This window comes from Rhinopithecus bieti, unplaced genomic scaffold (genome assembly GCF_001698545.2).
Source record: "Rhinopithecus bieti isolate Rb0 unplaced genomic scaffold, ASM169854v2 scaffold_2574, whole genome shotgun sequence".
NCBI classification, from domain to species: Eukaryota; Metazoa; Chordata; class Mammalia; order Primates; family Cercopithecidae; genus Rhinopithecus; species Rhinopithecus bieti.
The window spans coordinates 6407080-6424951 of record NW_016804493.1 but is presented as its reverse complement, the minus strand read 5'-3'; the positions used below and the strand labels follow the sequence as shown (position 1 = coordinate 6424951).

At 40.5% G+C, this 17872-nt stretch overlaps 1 protein-coding gene across 1 annotated transcript in view; it reads left to right on the top strand.

Moving 5' to 3' along the window:
- HYDIN (HYDIN axonemal central pair apparatus protein) overlaps positions 1 to 17872 on the top strand; it is a 442332-nt gene that overhangs the window by 392540 nt on the left and 31920 nt on the right. The window contains exons 73-77 of the mRNA XM_017868754.1: positions 2025 to 2172; positions 6971 to 7178; positions 7667 to 7888; positions 13220 to 13389; positions 15857 to 16055. Of these exons, the coding sequence (XP_017724243.1) occupies positions 2025 to 2172; positions 6971 to 7178; positions 7667 to 7888; positions 13220 to 13389; positions 15857 to 16055 (947 nt within the window). The remainder of the gene's footprint in view (positions 1 to 2024; positions 2173 to 6970; positions 7179 to 7666; positions 7889 to 13219; positions 13390 to 15856; positions 16056 to 17872) is intronic.

Genomic DNA, 17872 nt, shown 5'->3' with positions numbered 1-17872 from the left:
CTAAAATACAAATAAATAAATAAATAATAAAATATAATAATATGTTAGATTTTATTTATAAAATAATATTCTTTATAGTAAATACACTAATGTGGTGTTGCATAAGAAAAAGTTTAATCTCTCCACGTTCATCCTATCTCATCTTTCTCTTTCAACCCCAAAGGAAAGCAGTGTTAACAGCTGAATGTGTATTTTACTGATACACATAAGTAGGTGGGAGGGGGAATTATGACAATTATTAAGATTTTGAACAAATAAGCAATGTAGCATAGATATAACAACTGTAAGACAGAGTTTAATCCAGGAATTCAACAGTGGTATGTTTCAGTATAATCATTACATAAACAGATTAAAGAAGAACAACCATGTTATCATACTAATATACACTGAAAAGGCATTGCCAAAATTTAGCAGACATTCCCAACAAAAACTCTAATAGCAAAATGGACATTGATGCAAAAAAAGATTAACCAAAATCAAGAGGCAGATGTGATCCTGTAATAAACGACTAAAACTGCTTCAATTAAAATGAGGAATTAGGTGAGGGTGTTCATTATCACCATTATTATTGAACACTTGCTTAGAGACTTTAGCAAATATGACAAAACAAGAAAATAATTTGCATAAACATTGGGAAAAAAGGGGAAAAATCTTCTTGTTTTGCTTTTGCTGATGATTTTATACACATAAAAAACCACAAGAGACTCTAGAGAAAAAGCAAAACAAACTACTAGACTCAACAGAATAATTTGGTAAGGTGTGTGGATGCAAGACAAATATGCAAAAATAGTGTCTTCTTTTTTAGTACTAGCACCTAGAAACAGAAAACCAGGCCGGGTGCCGTGGCTCAAGCCTGTAATCCCAGCACTTTGGGAGGCCGAGACGGGCGGATCACGAGGTCAGGAGATCGAGACCATCCTGGCTAACATGGTGACACTCCGTCTCTACTAAAAAATACGAAAAACTAGCCAGGCGAGGTGGCGGGCGCCTGTAGTCCCAGCTACTTGGGAGGCTGAGGCGAGAGAATGGCGTGAACCCGGGAGGCAGCGGAGCTTGCAGTGAGCTGAGATCCGGCCACTGCACTCCAGCCCTGGCGACACAGTGAGACTCCGTCTCAAAAAAAAAAAAAAAGAAAAAAGAAAACATCCACTTAGTACTGGCAAAACCTATAAAATAGCTAAGGATAAATGTAACAAGACACACACAAGAAAAGACCTACATGAAGGAAACTATCATATCTGATTAAAATCCGCCCCAAACGAGATATGATCATTTGTTAGTTCTCCTAAAATTAAATGTAAATTTAATCAAGTTCCAACTGGAATCCCAACTAGGGTTGCCAGATAAAATACAGGATGCATAGTTAAATTTTAATTTCAAATAACAATAATTTTGAGTATGTCCAAATATTGCACGGGACATATTTATACTAAAAAATTATTTGCTAAATCTGTCAACCAAATCCCAAAAGAATTGGAAGGGGGGAGAACTGGATAAAATGATTCTAAAGTTTATATGGGAAAATAAATGTGCTAGTAATAGCCAAGAGGAAAGCAAAAGATGATAGTGAGAGAATATGTATTAGTCAGAGCCCTGGGCAGGAAACTCATGCCAATACCCAAGGTCTATTTTCAAAGAATTGGATGCAAGGATTATTTACAGATACATGGGCAATTAAGGGGATCAGCCAAGGAGAGTGAAGCCCCCATTAACAAATTCAGGAAGGCATGACAATTATTGGGTCTAAAGGAGCAAGGGAAGAAAACTGTGTCACCAGAATCCCAGGAGAGCTGTGACCAGGGCAGAGGAGCCACTCAGCAGAAGCAGGCAACTGATGAAGAAAGACATGGAATCCCCAAAAGGAGGAAGGTGACTTGTAGAGGAAAAGGAAAGAAGTGAGGTAGACAAAGGCGCAAGAGGTTGGGGAATGTCTTCTAAATGTCTTGCCTGTGGAGCGGTGTCTGCTGAGAGACTCCAGCAGGCAGTCAGGAGGCCCCCACTGAGGGCTGGTGTTTCCTCCTCAGGCAGAGAAGCCAGGGAGACTGTGCAGATCATCAACAAGGAGGAGCAGGGGTTCGATTTTTCCTTCCAGGACAACTCCCGCTATTCTGAAGGTTTCAGCAACAGCCTGCTTGTATGTCCCATGGAAGGCTGGATCCCACCACTGTCCAGGTAAACAAAAATGAAGGTCTCATTTTGTTTGCATCCTCCCGACATGTCCAGGTCCCCAAGCCTGCCAGTGCTCATAGTGCCCCGTTTATATAATTGCTTTCAATGCTAAGATTAGATCATAACAATTCCATCTCCATCCTACTTACTCCCTGATATCTGTTTTCCTGATGAATATGGAGCATTGAGAATTCTAAGCCCTTTATCTCAATATTTTCTCTTTGTATTCTTTTCCTTGCTATATTCACTGTATATGTGAATCCACAGTACAATATTCAGGCTTCCCTGGCAAATCTCTTTTTCAATTAAACTTTTAATTTTCAGGCCAGGCATGGTGGCTTATGCCTATAATCCCAGCACTTTGGGAGGCTGAGGCAGACGAATCACTTGAGGTTAGGAGTTTGAGACCAGCCTGGCCAACATGGCAAAACCCAATTTCTATGAAAAATACAATAATTAAGGCTGAGGCAGGTGGGTCATTTGAGATCAGGAGTTCCAGACCAGCCTGGCCAACATGGTGAAACCCTGTCTCTACTAAAAATACCAAAATTAGCCAGGCGTGTTGGCGGACGCCTGTAATGCCAGCTACTCTAGAGACTGAGGCAGGAGAATCGCTTGAACTCGGGAGGCATAGGTTGCAATGAGCTAAGATTGTGCCATTGCACTCTGGCCAGGGTGATAAGAGCGAAACTCCCTCTCAAAAGATAAATAAACAAATACAATAATTAGCCAGGTGTGGTGGCACACACCTGTAATCCCAGCTACTTGGGAAGCTGAGGCATGAGAATCACTTGAACCCAGGAGATACAGGTTGCAGTGAGCTGAGATTGCACCACTGCACTCTAGCCTGGGCAATGGAGTGAGACTCTGTCTCAAAAAATAATAATAAAATTTAAAAAATTGAAATAATTGTAAATTCACATGTAGTTGTAAGAAATAATACAAAGACTGCCAGGCGCAGTGGCTTACACCTGTAATCCCAGCACTTTGGGAGGACAAGGTGAATGGATCACCTGAGGTCCGGAGTTCGAGACCAGCCTGGCCAACATGGTGAAACCCCATCTCTACTAAAAATACAAACATTAGCTGGGCATGGTGGCACATGCCTGTAATCCCAGCTACTCTAGAGGCTGAGGCAGGAGAATCACTTGAACCTGGGAGGCGGAGGTTGCCGTGAGCCAAGATTACTTCACTGCACTCCAGAGCAAGACTTTGTCTCAAAAAAAAAGAAAGAAAGAAAGAAAGAACAAATAATACAAAGATATCTCTGTACTGTTTACCAAATTTCTTCCAAGTGTGACATCTTGCAAAGCTTCAGTAAAATGTCACAACCTGGTATTGACATTGAGAGAGTCAAGACACAGAACAGATCCCTCACCACGAGGATTCCTTGTGTGACCCTTTTGTTACCACACCCTTTTCCCTTCCCCCAAGCAACACCTCCTCACCCTCTGGAATCCAATACTTTCCTCTATGTCTATCATTTTTTCATTTCAGGAATGTTGTATTCACAGATGCATACATTCCTTTTGTGATTGGCTTTTTTCACTCATAATTCTCTGGACATACATCCAGGTAGTTTTGAGAGTTTCTTCCTTTTTGTGGATGCAAAAGGGATGCACCACAGTTAGGTGGGATGCACCACAGTTAGTTTAATTATTCACCCACTGGAGGACATCTGGATTGTTCCCAGTTTGGGCTGTTGTGAACAAAGCTTCTATAAACTTTCACGTACAGATTTTTGTGTGTCTTCATGTCACTGGGGAAGATGAGCAAGAGTGCAATTAATGGACATATGATAATGGCATGTTTCCAGAAAAAAAAGAAAAGAAAAGAAAAAACTGCCAAAATGCTTTCCAGACTGTCTGAACCATTTTACATTCCACCAGCTATCTCTGAATGTTCCAGAGTCTCCACAACATCACCAAAATTTGGTGTTGTCACAATTTTTTTGTTACTATTTCTAGGCAGTGTCTCGCTCTGTTGCCCAGGCTGGAGTGCAGTGGTGTGATCTTGGCTCACTGCAACCCCCGCCTCCCAGGTTCAAGCAATTATCTTGCCTCAGCCTCCCGAGTAGCTAGGACTATAGGCACGCACCACCATGCCCAGCTAATTTTTTTTTTTTTGTATTTTTAGTAGAGACGGGGTTTCACCATGTTAGCCAGGCTGGACTCAAAGCTCCTGACCTCAAGTGATCCACCCGCCTTGGCTTCCCAAAGTGCTGGGATTATAGGAATGAGCCACCACACCTGGCAACAATTTTTTATTTTAGCTTTCCTAATAGGTGTGTAGTGATATCTCATTGTAGTTTTAATTAGCATTTCCTAATGACTAACAATGTTGGGCATCTTTACATGTGCTTATTTTCCGTGTGCCTGTTGTCAGGCCTGAGGGCCTCGTCCATCATTGTCAGGGGGAGTGCTAACCTTCTCTCCTTTCATACAACACGTATGTGCTTATTTTCCTTCTATGGATCCTGAGTGAAATGTCTCCTCATGTCTCTCGCCAGTTTCCTGCTCAGCCTATTGGTTTTTATTGTTGAGTTTTGAGAGTTCTTTACGTGTTAGGTAGTGCTCCCTTGGTGGATACATGGTCTGCAAATATTTTCTCCCAGTCTGCAGTTTGTCTTTTCCTCTTCTTAACAAGGTCATTCACAGAGCAAAACCTTTTATTCTTGATGAAGTCCAAATTATCTATTTGTCCTTTTATGGACTGTCCTTTTAGTGTTTGTTCTGTATCTCTGAATAGCCCTAGATTCAGAAAATGTCCTTCCATTATTTTTTCCATAAGTTGCATGGTTTTAAATTTCAGGTTGTAACCCCTATTTTATTAACTTGTAAGGTATGAGACTTCGGTCGAAGTTTTGTGGGTTTTCTTCAACTTTTATTTTAGATTCAAGGGATATGCTTAGGTTTTCTACTGGATTTACTGTATAGGTTTGGGGTATACATGGTTCCCATCACCCAGGTACTGAGCTTAGTACCCAATCATTAGTTTTTCAACTCTTGCCTCCCTTCCTCCCCTCCCCCTAGTAATCCCCAGCTTCTGTTGTTGCCATCTTTATATCCATGCATACCTGATGTTTAGCTCCAACTTATAAATAAGAACATGAGGTATTTGGTTTTCTGTTCCTGTGTTAATTTGCTTAGGATAATGGCCTCCAGCTGCATCCATGTTGCAGCAAAGAATGACCTCATTCTTTTTGCAGCTGTGTAGTATTCTACGGTGTATATGTACCACATTTTCTTTATCCACTCTACAGTTGATGGGCACCTAGATTGAGTCCATGTCTTTGCTATTGTGAATAGTGCTGCAATGAACATGAGAGTGCATGTGTCTTTTTGGTAGAATGACTTTGGGTTTTTTGGTTTTTTGGTTTTGCTTTGTTTTTTGTAAGGAAATTGCTGTGTTGAATGATGGTTCTGTTTTAAGTTCTTAGAGAAATCTCCAAACTGCTTTCCACAGTGGCAGAAAGAGTTTACATTCCCACCAATAGTGTATAAGCATTCCCTTTTCTGCAGCCTTGCCAGGATCTGTTGTTTTTTGCTTCTTAATCATAGCCATTCTGACTGGTGTGAGATGTTATCTCATTGTGGTTTTGACTTGCATTTCTCTGATGATTAGTAATGATTTCATTTATATGTTTGTTGCCACTTTTCCTGTTTCCTTTTAAGAAGTGTCTATTTGGCGGGCGCGGTGGCTCAAGCCTGTAATCCCAGCACTTGGGAGGCCCAGACGGCGGATCACGAGGTAGGAGATCGAGACCATCCTGGCTAAACAGAGGTGAAACCCCGTTCTACTAAAAATACAAAAAAAAACTAGCCGGAGCGAGGGGCAGGCACCTGTAGTCCCAGCCTACTCGGGAGGCCTGAGGCAGGGAATGCGTAAACCCGGGAGGCGGAGCTTGCATGAGCTGAGATCTGGGCCACTGCACTCCCCAGCCTGGGCGACAGAGCGAGACTCCGTCTCAAAAAAAAAAAAAAAAAAAAGGAAGTGTACTATGCATGTCTTTTGCCCATTTTTTATGGGGTTACTTGTTTTTTGCTTGTTCAATTGTCTTAAAGTCTTTAGAGACTCTGGATATTTTTTAAAAAAAAGACCTGTGTCAGATGCATAGTATTCCCGAATAAATCCCTCCCATTGCTGTAGGTTGCCATTTTTCTCTGTTTATAGTTTCCTTTTTCTATGCAGAAACTTTTTCCTTTCTTTTTTTTCTTTTTTTTTTTTTTTTTTTTTTTTTTTTTTTTTTGCGGGATTAATTGGGTCCCACTTGTCAATTTTTGTTTTTATTGCAAGTGCTTTTGAGGACTCAGTCATAAATTCTTTCCCAAGGCTGATGTCTGTAATGGTGTTTCCTAGGTTTTCTTCTAGTATTCTTACAGTTTGAGGTCTTACATCTAAACCTATGATCCATCTTGAGTTAATATTTGTATATGGTGAAAAATAAGGGTCCTATTTTATTCTTCTGGCTTATGGCTAGCCAGCTATCCCAGCATCATTTATTGAACAGAGAATCCTTTCCTCGTTGCTCATTTTTGTGACTTTTTCAAAGATCAGATGATTGTAGGTGTGTAGCTTTATTTCTGGGATCTCTATCTTTTTCCATTGGTCTGTGTGTCTGTTTTTATGCTAGTACCATGCTGTTTTGGTTACTATAGCCACAAATCTTAAAATCTCATCATAATTTGAAGTTATGTTTCCTTTTCCTCATAATGAATCTGCTAATTCAGTAGACTCATATTTTTTAAGGTTTTAACAAATTGGCCTAGTCAGGTAATCTGCTGTTTTGTTTCCCAACCAGGTTCCCAATTGATATTTTCTTCACACCAAAGCAGGAAGGAGATGTGAACTTCAATTTGATCTGCAATGTGAAAAAGAAAGTCCACCCTCTGACATTAAATGTCAAGGCCGAGGGCTACACTATGAATGCAGAGATTAAGTGCAAGGACAGGACAGGCTCCATCACTCTGTTGACTCCCAACCAGACTAGCATTGTCAACTTCTATGAGGTAAAGGTGTAAGAAGACCTTGCTATCTATCTCAGCTTCCATTTTGACTGGGGAAAGTAGTAAAAATGAACGTGAGCTGAGTCTTTCTGCTTCAAATGCCAGAGAGACCAGGAAAACAGGAACACTCCAAGAGCAGCTCTATCCCCAGAATGTATGTAGATATGATGCGAATGCTTTTCTTATTTTGTTTTCAGGGGGATGGAGAGATGGTGGGGAGGGGAAATAGTGCTTGTGTTAAATATACAGGAACTACCTGTATTTGACTACCAACAAAGGTCTAAGAACTAAATTGCCACTTTGCTCTATGAGATATTGAGAGAACCCCAACACTTAGTAGCTCTTGCTGGAATATCTGACTCCATTAAGCTAAAGATAGTCATCTGCCATCCTTATTTCCCAAAGGATATTTTTCATCAACATGTTACAAATGCTGACCCCAGACAAAGGAACTATGGTTTGCATTCACTGCTCTGTTCTCTGTCTCCTAGGTGGAGTTAAATGAATGTGTCCAGTGTGAATTCAACTTTATCAACACTGGAAAGTTCACCTTCAGCTTCCAGGCAGAGCTGTGTGGCTCCAAAGCCTTGCTGCAGTACTTGGAATTTTCACCCATCGACAGCACTGTGGATGTAGGGCAGAGTGTACACGCCACCCTGTCTTTTCAACCATTAAAGAAGTGCGTCTTGACAGACCTGGAACTCAGAATCAAGGTGAGTCCATTTAACACTGTCCAAACTCCAAAAGTATTCTCAGCATGCTGCCTTGGCAGGTTGATTCTCCTGTGTGTTCTTTGTCTTCTCCACGTGTTCAGAAGCTCCTAGAGGGTAGCTATGTTGGACACAGCCTCACAACGTCTCATACAAAGGCTTCATCAATGGTTAGGTGGCTGGGGAGTAAGTGTGGATTCAAAAGCAGTTATATTGCAATACATTCACCCATTAAAATAAATAAGAGTGATAGACGGGGCAGGGAAAGAATATGTACAACATTTTCTAAGATGAATTATTGAATGAAGAGAAAAAAAAAAAACAAAGAATGGTGATGTCATCAGGAATGGCAGAGAAGGACATCCAAAATGCTGCTCTTCAACAGCAATGAGACTACTGGAAAAAATTTTCGAAGTCAACTTTTTCAGAACTCTGAAAATTAATGATAGGCTTTCAACAATTCTAGGAGTACTTATTCAAGAAAAATGGCTGAATACCCATAAGGACAGTGAGTTTTGTGGTATTTTGATTTACCCTATTCTCTCCCTCTTCCCTCATCCCAGCTCTGCAGTAACCTTGAAAACCAACAATTCGGCAATCAAAGTGAAAGTCAGCAGTCAATCAGATCCTGGAGGAGGCAGAACAGATTGGAACTCCGCGAAAGCCCCCATTCTAAGAGAATTGTCACTATTTGACCTGTCGAGAAGTTCAGTGGAAACCCCCCCTCACAGGGATAGCTTTTATTTGACCTGACTCCAGGCTTGCTCAAAAACAATCAGTTGTAATTGTTTAACACTGCAGCTGACTGAGGGAGCATTGACCTTAGGGGCAAACAAGAAGTTCATTGAAAAATTTTAAGGGAGAGGCTGGGAAGAAGACATTCATGGGGGGCTCTGAAAAGCTTCAACATATTCCCTGGAATCTAGACGGTCATGCATGTATAAGATGTGTGTACCTCCAGGCTGTGTTACTGCTCAGGAAAGACCTGAGAAGGCCCTAAGCTCTTATCCCTGACTAACCTTTAGGTCCTGGGAAAGACAAAGCAGAGTTGGCAACTGTCTGCCTGAGTGTCAAAGTCATGTCCCGCCACACACACACAGCCCCCTCAGCAAAAGCTGGGAGACTTATTGGTTCCAGGCATTTAAGGAAATCTCTGTTCAGTCATAAGCTGACCACTAAACTAACTGAGCAGAAACTTTATTGACCATGCATAAATAAGAATATAGACTTTACTGAAAAAGTTACTAAACAAACTAAGAGTTACAACAGTAACCAACCCTGTTGGAGGGATGATCTGATTTTCAGAGTTGCCACATTTACTTTTTTAAATCTCTAGTTTCCAACTAAAAAAATATGAGCCATGAAAAGAAACAAGAAAATATAACTCATATACAGGGAAAAAAGCAAAAAAGCAAAAAAATTTTCTCTGAGGGAGCCCAGATGTTGGACTTAATAGACAAATACTTGAAATCATCTATTTAAAATATGTTCAAAGAACTATAGGACACCATGTCTAGATAACTAAAGCAAAGTATAAGAACAATGTCTCACCAAATAGAGAATATCAATAAAGATATAGAAATTATAAAAATATACATTTTGGAGTTGAAAAACATAATAGCTGAAATGAAAAATTCACAACAGGGGTTCAGTAGCAGATTTCTTATGGCAAAAGAAAGAATCAGCTGTGGCAGATGGGATAAAATTGTTGAAAAGAAAAAGAAAAAGTCAGCAAACATGAAGATGGAGCAATTGAGATTATCCAATATGAAGAACAAAAAGAAAAAAGAATGAAGAAAAATGAACAGAAATTCAGAGTCCCATAAGAGATTATCAAGCATAGCAATATACATGTAATGGGAATCTCAGAAGGAGAGAAGAGAGAAAATAAGAGAAAGAATATTTCAAGAAATAACACCCTAAAACTTCCCAAATTTAATGAAAACAATTAAATATCCAGAAAGTTCAATGAATTCCGAGTAGGATAAACTCAAAAAAATCCACACCTAGACACGTCATTACCAAACTGTTGAAAGACAAAGACAGATAATCTGGAAGCAGAAGGATTAACAGCTGGTTTCTCTTTAGGAACTTTGGAGGCCTGAAGACAGTGTGATGACATATTCAATGTGCTGAAAGAAAAAGAAACTATCAACAAAGAATTTTATATCTAGTAAAACTATTTCTAAATAGTTCCCATTATTCTGCCAATTTGGGGGAACTAAACCAGGACACTCTCAGATAAATAAAATCTGAAAGAATTCATCACTAGCAGACTGGCCTATAAGAAATAATAAAGGGAATCCTTCAGACTGAAATGAAAGGACACTAAAGGATGACTCAAATCCACATGAAGAAATATAGAGCACCAGTAAAGGTAACTGCATAGATTATATAAAATCAGTATAAATGTATTTTTTTATTTATAACTTTTTCTATCTGATTTAAAAGACAATTGTATACAGCAACAACTATAAATCTGTATTAGTGGGCCTAATATAAAGATGCAATTTGTGTCATAATAGCACAAAGAAAGAGGAAGTAACAGAGCTATATAATAGCAAAGTTTTGCCTGTTATTGAAATTAAGTTGTTATTAACTCAAACTAGATTATTATAAATGTACGTGTTAATTGTAATCTTCCTTGCAACCACTAATACAACAACTCAAAAGAATATAGTAAAACAAATGACAAGGGAACTTAAATGGTACACTAGAAAATATCTATTTAACACAAAAGAAGGCAGTAATGGAGGAATAGATGAATAAAAAAGACGTAATTGACTAGTAACTTTTTTTAAAAAGACATAAGATATATAGAAAGCAAATAGAAAAAAAGACATAAATTTTACCTTATCAGTAATTGCATTAAATTTAAATGAGTTAAACTCTTCAATAAAAAGATAAAAATTGGCAGAATAATAGGAAAAATCATGATCCAACTATGTGCTGTCTACAAAAGACTCACTTTGGATTCAAAGACACAAATAGATTTAAAGTAAAAGGATAGAAAAATAAAAATCCTTTATTTAAATAGTAACCAACAAGAGCTAGAGTACCTATGCTAATGTTAAACAAACTAGATTTACAGACAAAAACTATTCCTAGAGATAAAGACATTTTATAATGATCAAAAATTATTCCTAGAGATAAATAATTTTATAATGATAAAAGGTTCACTCCATCAAGAAATCATAGCAATTATAAACATGCATGTAACAACAGAGTCCCAAAATACATGAAACAAAGCAGACAGAATTGAAGGAAGAAATAAACAATTCAACAATCATAGTTGGAGATTTCAATACCTAGTTTTAAACAGTGGATATAACTAGACAGAAGGTCAGCAAGGAAATAAGAAGACTTGAACAGCACTATGAAAACTCTAGGCCTAACAGACATATGCAGAATATTTCATCTAACAACAAGAGAACAGACATTCTTTTCAAATGAACTTGGAACATTGTGCAGGATTGGCCAGATATTAGGCCATAAAACATACTTCAATAAATTAAAAGGATTGAAATCATGCAAAGTATGTTCTTCAACCACAATGGAAAGAAATTTGGGATGCCCAGCCTAACACATCATCCTTATCAAATCCTCAGGAAGAAGGTGATTGATAGAATGATGGGGGTAAAACCACTAGAACCTGTGTTCATCTGTTTTGTGCTTCTATAACAGAATACCTGAGACTGGGTAATTTATGATGAATAGAAATGTTTAGGCTCATGGTTCTGGACCCTGGGAAGTCCAATATCAAGTTGCCAGCATCTGGTGAGGGCCTTATGGCTGCATCACAACATGGCAGATGGCATCACATGATGAAAGGGCAATGGTTGGGGGAAGAAAGGTCGGGAGTGGGGCAGGAGGAAGAGAGAGAGAGGAAGAGAGAGAGAGAGCAAGAAGGAGTGAACTTATTCCTGCCATAGCAAACCCACTCCTACGATGATGGCAGAAGTCCATTCATGAGGGCGAGCCCTCATGACCAATTACTTCTTAAACGTCTCACTTCCCAATACCATCACAATGGCAACTAAATTTCAGCATGAGTTTTGGAGGAGACAAACGTTTAAGCCATGAAAAAATCCAAGGTGTGTCACTGGCCATTGAGAGTTCAGGAAGCTCCACTGGAACTCAGCAGCAAAGTCGCAGCCATCTTCTCTGAGAAAAGCCCAGTTTGTGGCTTCAGAAGAGACCTATTCCTTTTGAGAACTTTTTCAGAACTTACATTTCTTAGAGCAAACAGAAATATAACATGTTACAAGATCTCTGGTTGGCAGAAGAGTTGAAGGTGATAAATTTACATCCTTTTCATTGAATCAGCCACAAAATGTAAACACTTTAAAAGCCTTGGACATTTACCTATGTAACAAACTTGCATATCCTGCACATGTACCCCTGAACTTAAAAGCTGAAAGAAAAGAAAAAGAAAATAAAAGCTTTGAATAAGAAAATGTTTTTAAATTTATAAAGTTGTTTATGATAGCTTGTACCAATGACCGCTGACTTCTAATTCTAATAATGTTTAAAATGAATGTTTATTCTAATAATGTATATTCTAATGATGCTTAGAATGAATAATAGATAATTTATTTGAAATCAATTATCAATTTGTGAAAATTCACATTATGAGGAGTTTGTGAAGAGCAAATTAAGTTCATGTACCAATGAGTCACATATTACCTTGTGATTGAGAGTCCAGATGATGACCTGTGCTCTTTCCATCTTTCTACTCTTTCATCCTTGGCATATTAGCCTTGTTCTTCTTCTTGTCATCTCCTGGTCACAAGATGACCATTTTACCTGACATCCTATGTCTGCGTTCCAGAGTGAAAAGAAAGGGGAAGAGCATGAAGGCAAAGAACTTCCCCAGCAAGACTTTGCCTCTTTATTCAAGATAAAACACCCTCTTGTCCTCTTCCGTTTACATCTCAATGACTAGAACTATGTCTGATGGCCATCCTGAGCTTTAAAGGAAGGTGTAAAATGAAGCATTTGCACCTAGGCACATTGGCATCCAATCAGAGTCCTGCTAGGAAAGAAGCCATGGGGAGTGGATGTTGGGTAGCAACTAGCAGTGCCTGGTATGCCCCGGACCTTCAAGCTGAATCATTGCTGCAAGAGCAAAGTGGGAGGCAATGTAGGGCCTGATTACAGAGGAACTTTTCTTCAATACACAAACTTCTAACCTACTAAATCAGAATCTCTGGAAATGGCACCCTGAGACCTGTATTTGTTAAAGCACCAACTGCTTTCCAGCTTAACCTGAGGACTTAAGAGCCCTCTCCTCCTACTTCTAATTATGGTCCCCCTGCCATTTCCTCCCCACAGATCAGCCATGGTCCAACATTTATGTGCAGCATCTCAGGCTGTGCTGTGAGCCCGGCTATCCATTTCTCCTTCACCAGCTACAACTTTGGGACCTGCTTTATCTATCAAGCTGGGATGCCCCCATACAAACAAACCCTGGTAATTACCAACAAGCAAGAAACACCTATGAGGTAAGCAGGCTTCCCAGAGCCTCCGGATGATTCTGCAGCTGCTTGTGGGCCCTACAGACTCCACACAGGTGAAGCCCTGCCAAGACAAAAAAAAAAAAAAATGATTATGGGAAAGAGTCAAACATAAGTGGATATGAATCCTGGGTCCCTGTCCCCACGAGTAACACTAATACTTGGATAGCCATGAGCTACCCTGATAAAAACCCTCTTTGTGAAGTACGTAGAGCAATTCCAAATGACCTAATGAGAGCTTCTGTGACTTCCATTTATTTTCTCATGTAATAGACTTGGAAACTGAGGTTTGAAAGGTTAAAAGGTAAATTTCTCTGGCCAGTGGCTTTGCAATAAATAGCAGACCTGTACTGAGCCTAAGCTTTCTGATTCAAATCCAGCCTCTCGGCACCATCCCTGTGTAGGATGTTCTAGTCCAAGGTTCTGGGCCCCATTGAAGACCTAATGAGATAGAATCTCCAAGGGCTGGCCCAAAGACCTGTGTTTACTCAGATCTGTCTATCAGTACTTTAGAGAATTTTCCATAATGATGAAAATGTTGTATTATTGCATTGTCGAATATGGTGGCCTATAGCTGAATGTGGCTTCAGAGCACTTAAAATGTGGCTAGTGGAACTAAAGAACTGATTTTTTATTTTATTTTAATTAATGTTAATTTTAATAACTGCAAGTGTCTAGTGGCCACCATATTGAATAGCACAGATCTAAGTTCAAATTTTAACTCTTCCCTAGTTGTGTGACCTTGGGCAAATTTTTAAAACGCTCTGTGCCTCTGTCTCCTTGCCTGAAGTGGTAGTCATAATAATACTGTCTATGACCAGGCGCAGTGGCTCACGCCTGTAATCCCAGCACTTTGGGAGGCCAAGGCGGATGGATCACGAGGTCAGGAGACCAAGACCATCCTAGCTAACACAGTGAAACCCCGTCTCTACTAAAAATACAAAAAATTAGCTGGGCACAGTGGCGGGCGCCTGTAGTCCCAGCTACTCAGGAGGCTGAGGCAGGAGAATGGTGTGAACCCGGGAGGCACAGCTTGCAGTGAGCCGAGATCATGCCACTGCACTCCAGCCTGGGCGACAGAGTCTCAAAATAATAATAATAATAATACCATCTGTATAAGACTATTAGGATGATTAAATTAGTTCACCTAGGAACAGTGCTTAGAACACTGCCTGGAACATAAGAAATGCCCAATTATTGTTAGTCGCTGCTGCTGCTGTTGTTATTATTAGTACCCTGAATATTAAATCATAAGTGTGTCATGTAATTTGAAATACTAACTTTAAATCTTATCTATCTATACTCCTTCTTGCATGTTTAATGTAATCTCAGTCTTACTTTGCTTAAGGTATGAGCTCTATATGTTGGCCTAGCTAGACTCTTTCTCTACAGACTGTAAGGCAAACAAGGAGAGGTTGTAATGGAGAGGCCTAGTGCCTTCCTACTCACGTGTGGAGCAGGGTGGACATGATCTTTTAAGACCCCTTCTAGTTGAACAATGAGTCATAATAATAATAGCTCACTTTATGGAATATTTCCTCTGCACCCTATTTAATGAATGTTTCAGTCACTTTATCTCATTTAATCCTCACAATAGCCCTAAGAAACAGTTATCACTACTCCCATTTTACAGATAAGAAAACAGAGACCCATGGGGGCTACATAACTCTTCTGAGATCGTTTGGGTAATTAGTGATAGAGCCTGGATCCAGACTCCTCTCTGCCTGACTCTAGAGCATATACTCCTCCCTACTGTGCTTTGTCACCCAATTACTTCTGGAAGCACTTCCTTCTTATGAGAGGGTCTAAAACCCTCTTGTATAAAACCATGAGATGCATTATCAAGAAATCAAGAATCAGGCTGGGCACAGTGGCTCACACCTGTAATCCCAGCACTTTGGGAGGTTGAGGCGGGCGAATCATCTGAGGTCAGAAGTTCAAGACCAGCCTGGCCAACATGGTGAAACCCCGTCTCTACTAAAAATACAAAAATTAGTTGGGCACAGTGGCACACACCTATAATCCCAGCTACTCAGGAGGCTGAGGCAGGAGAATCATTTGAACCTGGGACGCAGAGGTTGCAGTGAGTTAAGATCATGCCACTGCACTCCAGCCTGGGTGACAGAGTGAGACTCTGTCTCCAAAAAAAAGAAAGAAAGAAAGAGAGAGAGAATCGTTAGAGTGAAGAATATTGGGCAAAGGGTGATGAGCCTTGAGTTTGAAACCCAGTTCAGCCAGGGTCTCAGGATGTGACTTGGAGCAACTTGGTTGTGCCTAAGAGAGTGTGGGCTGGGTCATTGCTGACCTCCCTTCCAGCTCTTAAATGACTTATGTGACTCTAGGACAGCAGGGCAGGAAACCCATCAGTGTCCAGCCCAAAGAGACAAGGAGACGGCATCTGCCCCCTGGGTCAAACTTCTTGGAGCTTACGCCTCTTCCTCTTGATTTTCTGCAGCATAGATTGTCTGTACACCAATACCACTCATCTCGAGGTGAACTGCCGTGTTGATGTGGTAAAGCCAGGAAACACACTGGAGATTCCGATAACTTTTTATCCTCGAGAAAGTATCAACTATCAAGAACTCATCCCCTTTGAAATCAATGGGCTTTCACAACAAACGGTCGAAATCAAAGGGAAGGGTACTGAAATGAAGGTAACAGACAGTCGGGAGGCCTTCAGGTGTGGCACCCTCCTTTCTACCCTTCTCAACCTTCTTTGCCCCCCAGAACCCCTTCACCCTTCCAGCCCCTCTGCTTCTCTGCCCCAGACTGCTCTGTTGGAGGTCAGCCAGTCCCACTGAGATAATGTTCCTAATAACACAAAGGGGCAAATCACCAGATCAGACTCACTGAATCATAGATCTTATTCAATACCATACTTTACTTTATCAAAGGATACAGGTAATCACAGACACTAGAGAAATATTCTTTTTCTTGGAGAAATTTGAGACTTTCAGACTCAAATTTCAGATATACCCCAAGTATATCCTTTTCCTCCTGCATCAGTGCATGTTTGTTTTCAGGTTTAATAGATAACATTTTTAAGCAATGTACACAGACAAGTGTTTCAGTGATGGAACATCTTTCCTTAACACCCCATTAATTAGCATTCTCCAGCCAGTCACAGATCCCTGGATGATATTTGGTTCAAGGCATTCCTTTTACCCAGCCACTCTGGATAGAAAGGAAATGGTCATATTCTGCTGCTCATTCATTTCCTTCTCGTGTCTACTAAACACATAAGGTGCTTGTCTGGTGGGATTATCTGTATTGTAATAGAAGGTTTTGCAAGATTGAAATCCTTCCAAGACTTTCAAGAATGCATAGCATATTTCGGCAACCAGGGGAGGGGTGTATTCCTGGCAGCCTTCCCATCAAGCCATAGGAGCAACAGGATATTGCCAACTCATGGGTCTAGACCCAAGCTAGAGACAAGGTCTCTTCTGATGCCATTGATTCATTCTTTTTCCTATTGGTCTTTCGCTTGTTTATTTAGCACCCATTGTGTATTGGATACTTTGGGAAGATGCAGAAGTGACTTTCACATGTTCTCAGACATCCAAGAGCTCACGACTGGTGGGAGAGACGCTCTTGCCTTTTTAGACAAAATGGAAACATGTGGCTGGGTTTAAAGATAGTTGGGTGGAGGGGTACAGTTTAGTGACTGACCACATGACAGTGACCAGGGGGTGCTGCCCATTGTGGGTCAGGGCCATTCTGCAGGGCAGGCTCAGCCTGGCCTTGGCCTGACCCAGGCACTATTTTAATTAGTGTCTTACCTGAGGACTTGGAAGCATAACTACTTTTCTCTGCTTCTGTTGCCACTGTTCTAATCCAACCACCATCATCTCTCCCTCCTGCTTTCTTTCTTGCCCTTTTCAAGCCCATTCTCCATAAAGGAGCCAGAGCTCTCTCACAAACACTCCATACTTCACTGATTTCCTATTGCTCCCAGAATGAAGCCCAGTCTCCCACTTCTCACTCAGCAGTGGCCTACCTGCACCTGCAAGTGCAAGACCTGACCACCTCTCTAAAGTTGTCTTCTCAGGTCCTAGCTCCCAGCCTCAGGCCTTGACTGGGCCACTCCCTCTGGCTCAGGGCCTGGCCACAGGTTATCTCCCTGCCTTAGGTTGTTCCCCAATTTCACACTCACTCTGGCTGAAACCGACTAGCTCATACCTTTCTTTAGCTCTCAATGTATATATGCCATCTTCAGAAAGGCCCCTGAGCCCCTAGCCTAGTTTCAGCCCCCTGTAATATGTTCTCAAGGTGCCCTGAGATTTTCCTAAGTATATTTTAACCCAGTTGTACTTGTATAATTGTGTGACAAGTAGTTCAGTGGACACTTTAGGCACTTAAATGCTTATTGAGCAGGGAAATGCCCACCCAATATGAAGAAGTAAGGGCACAGAAAGAAAAGGAACCACCCTTGCCTCACCAGAGAAGACATGTAGTGTTTATTTTTCTCTTT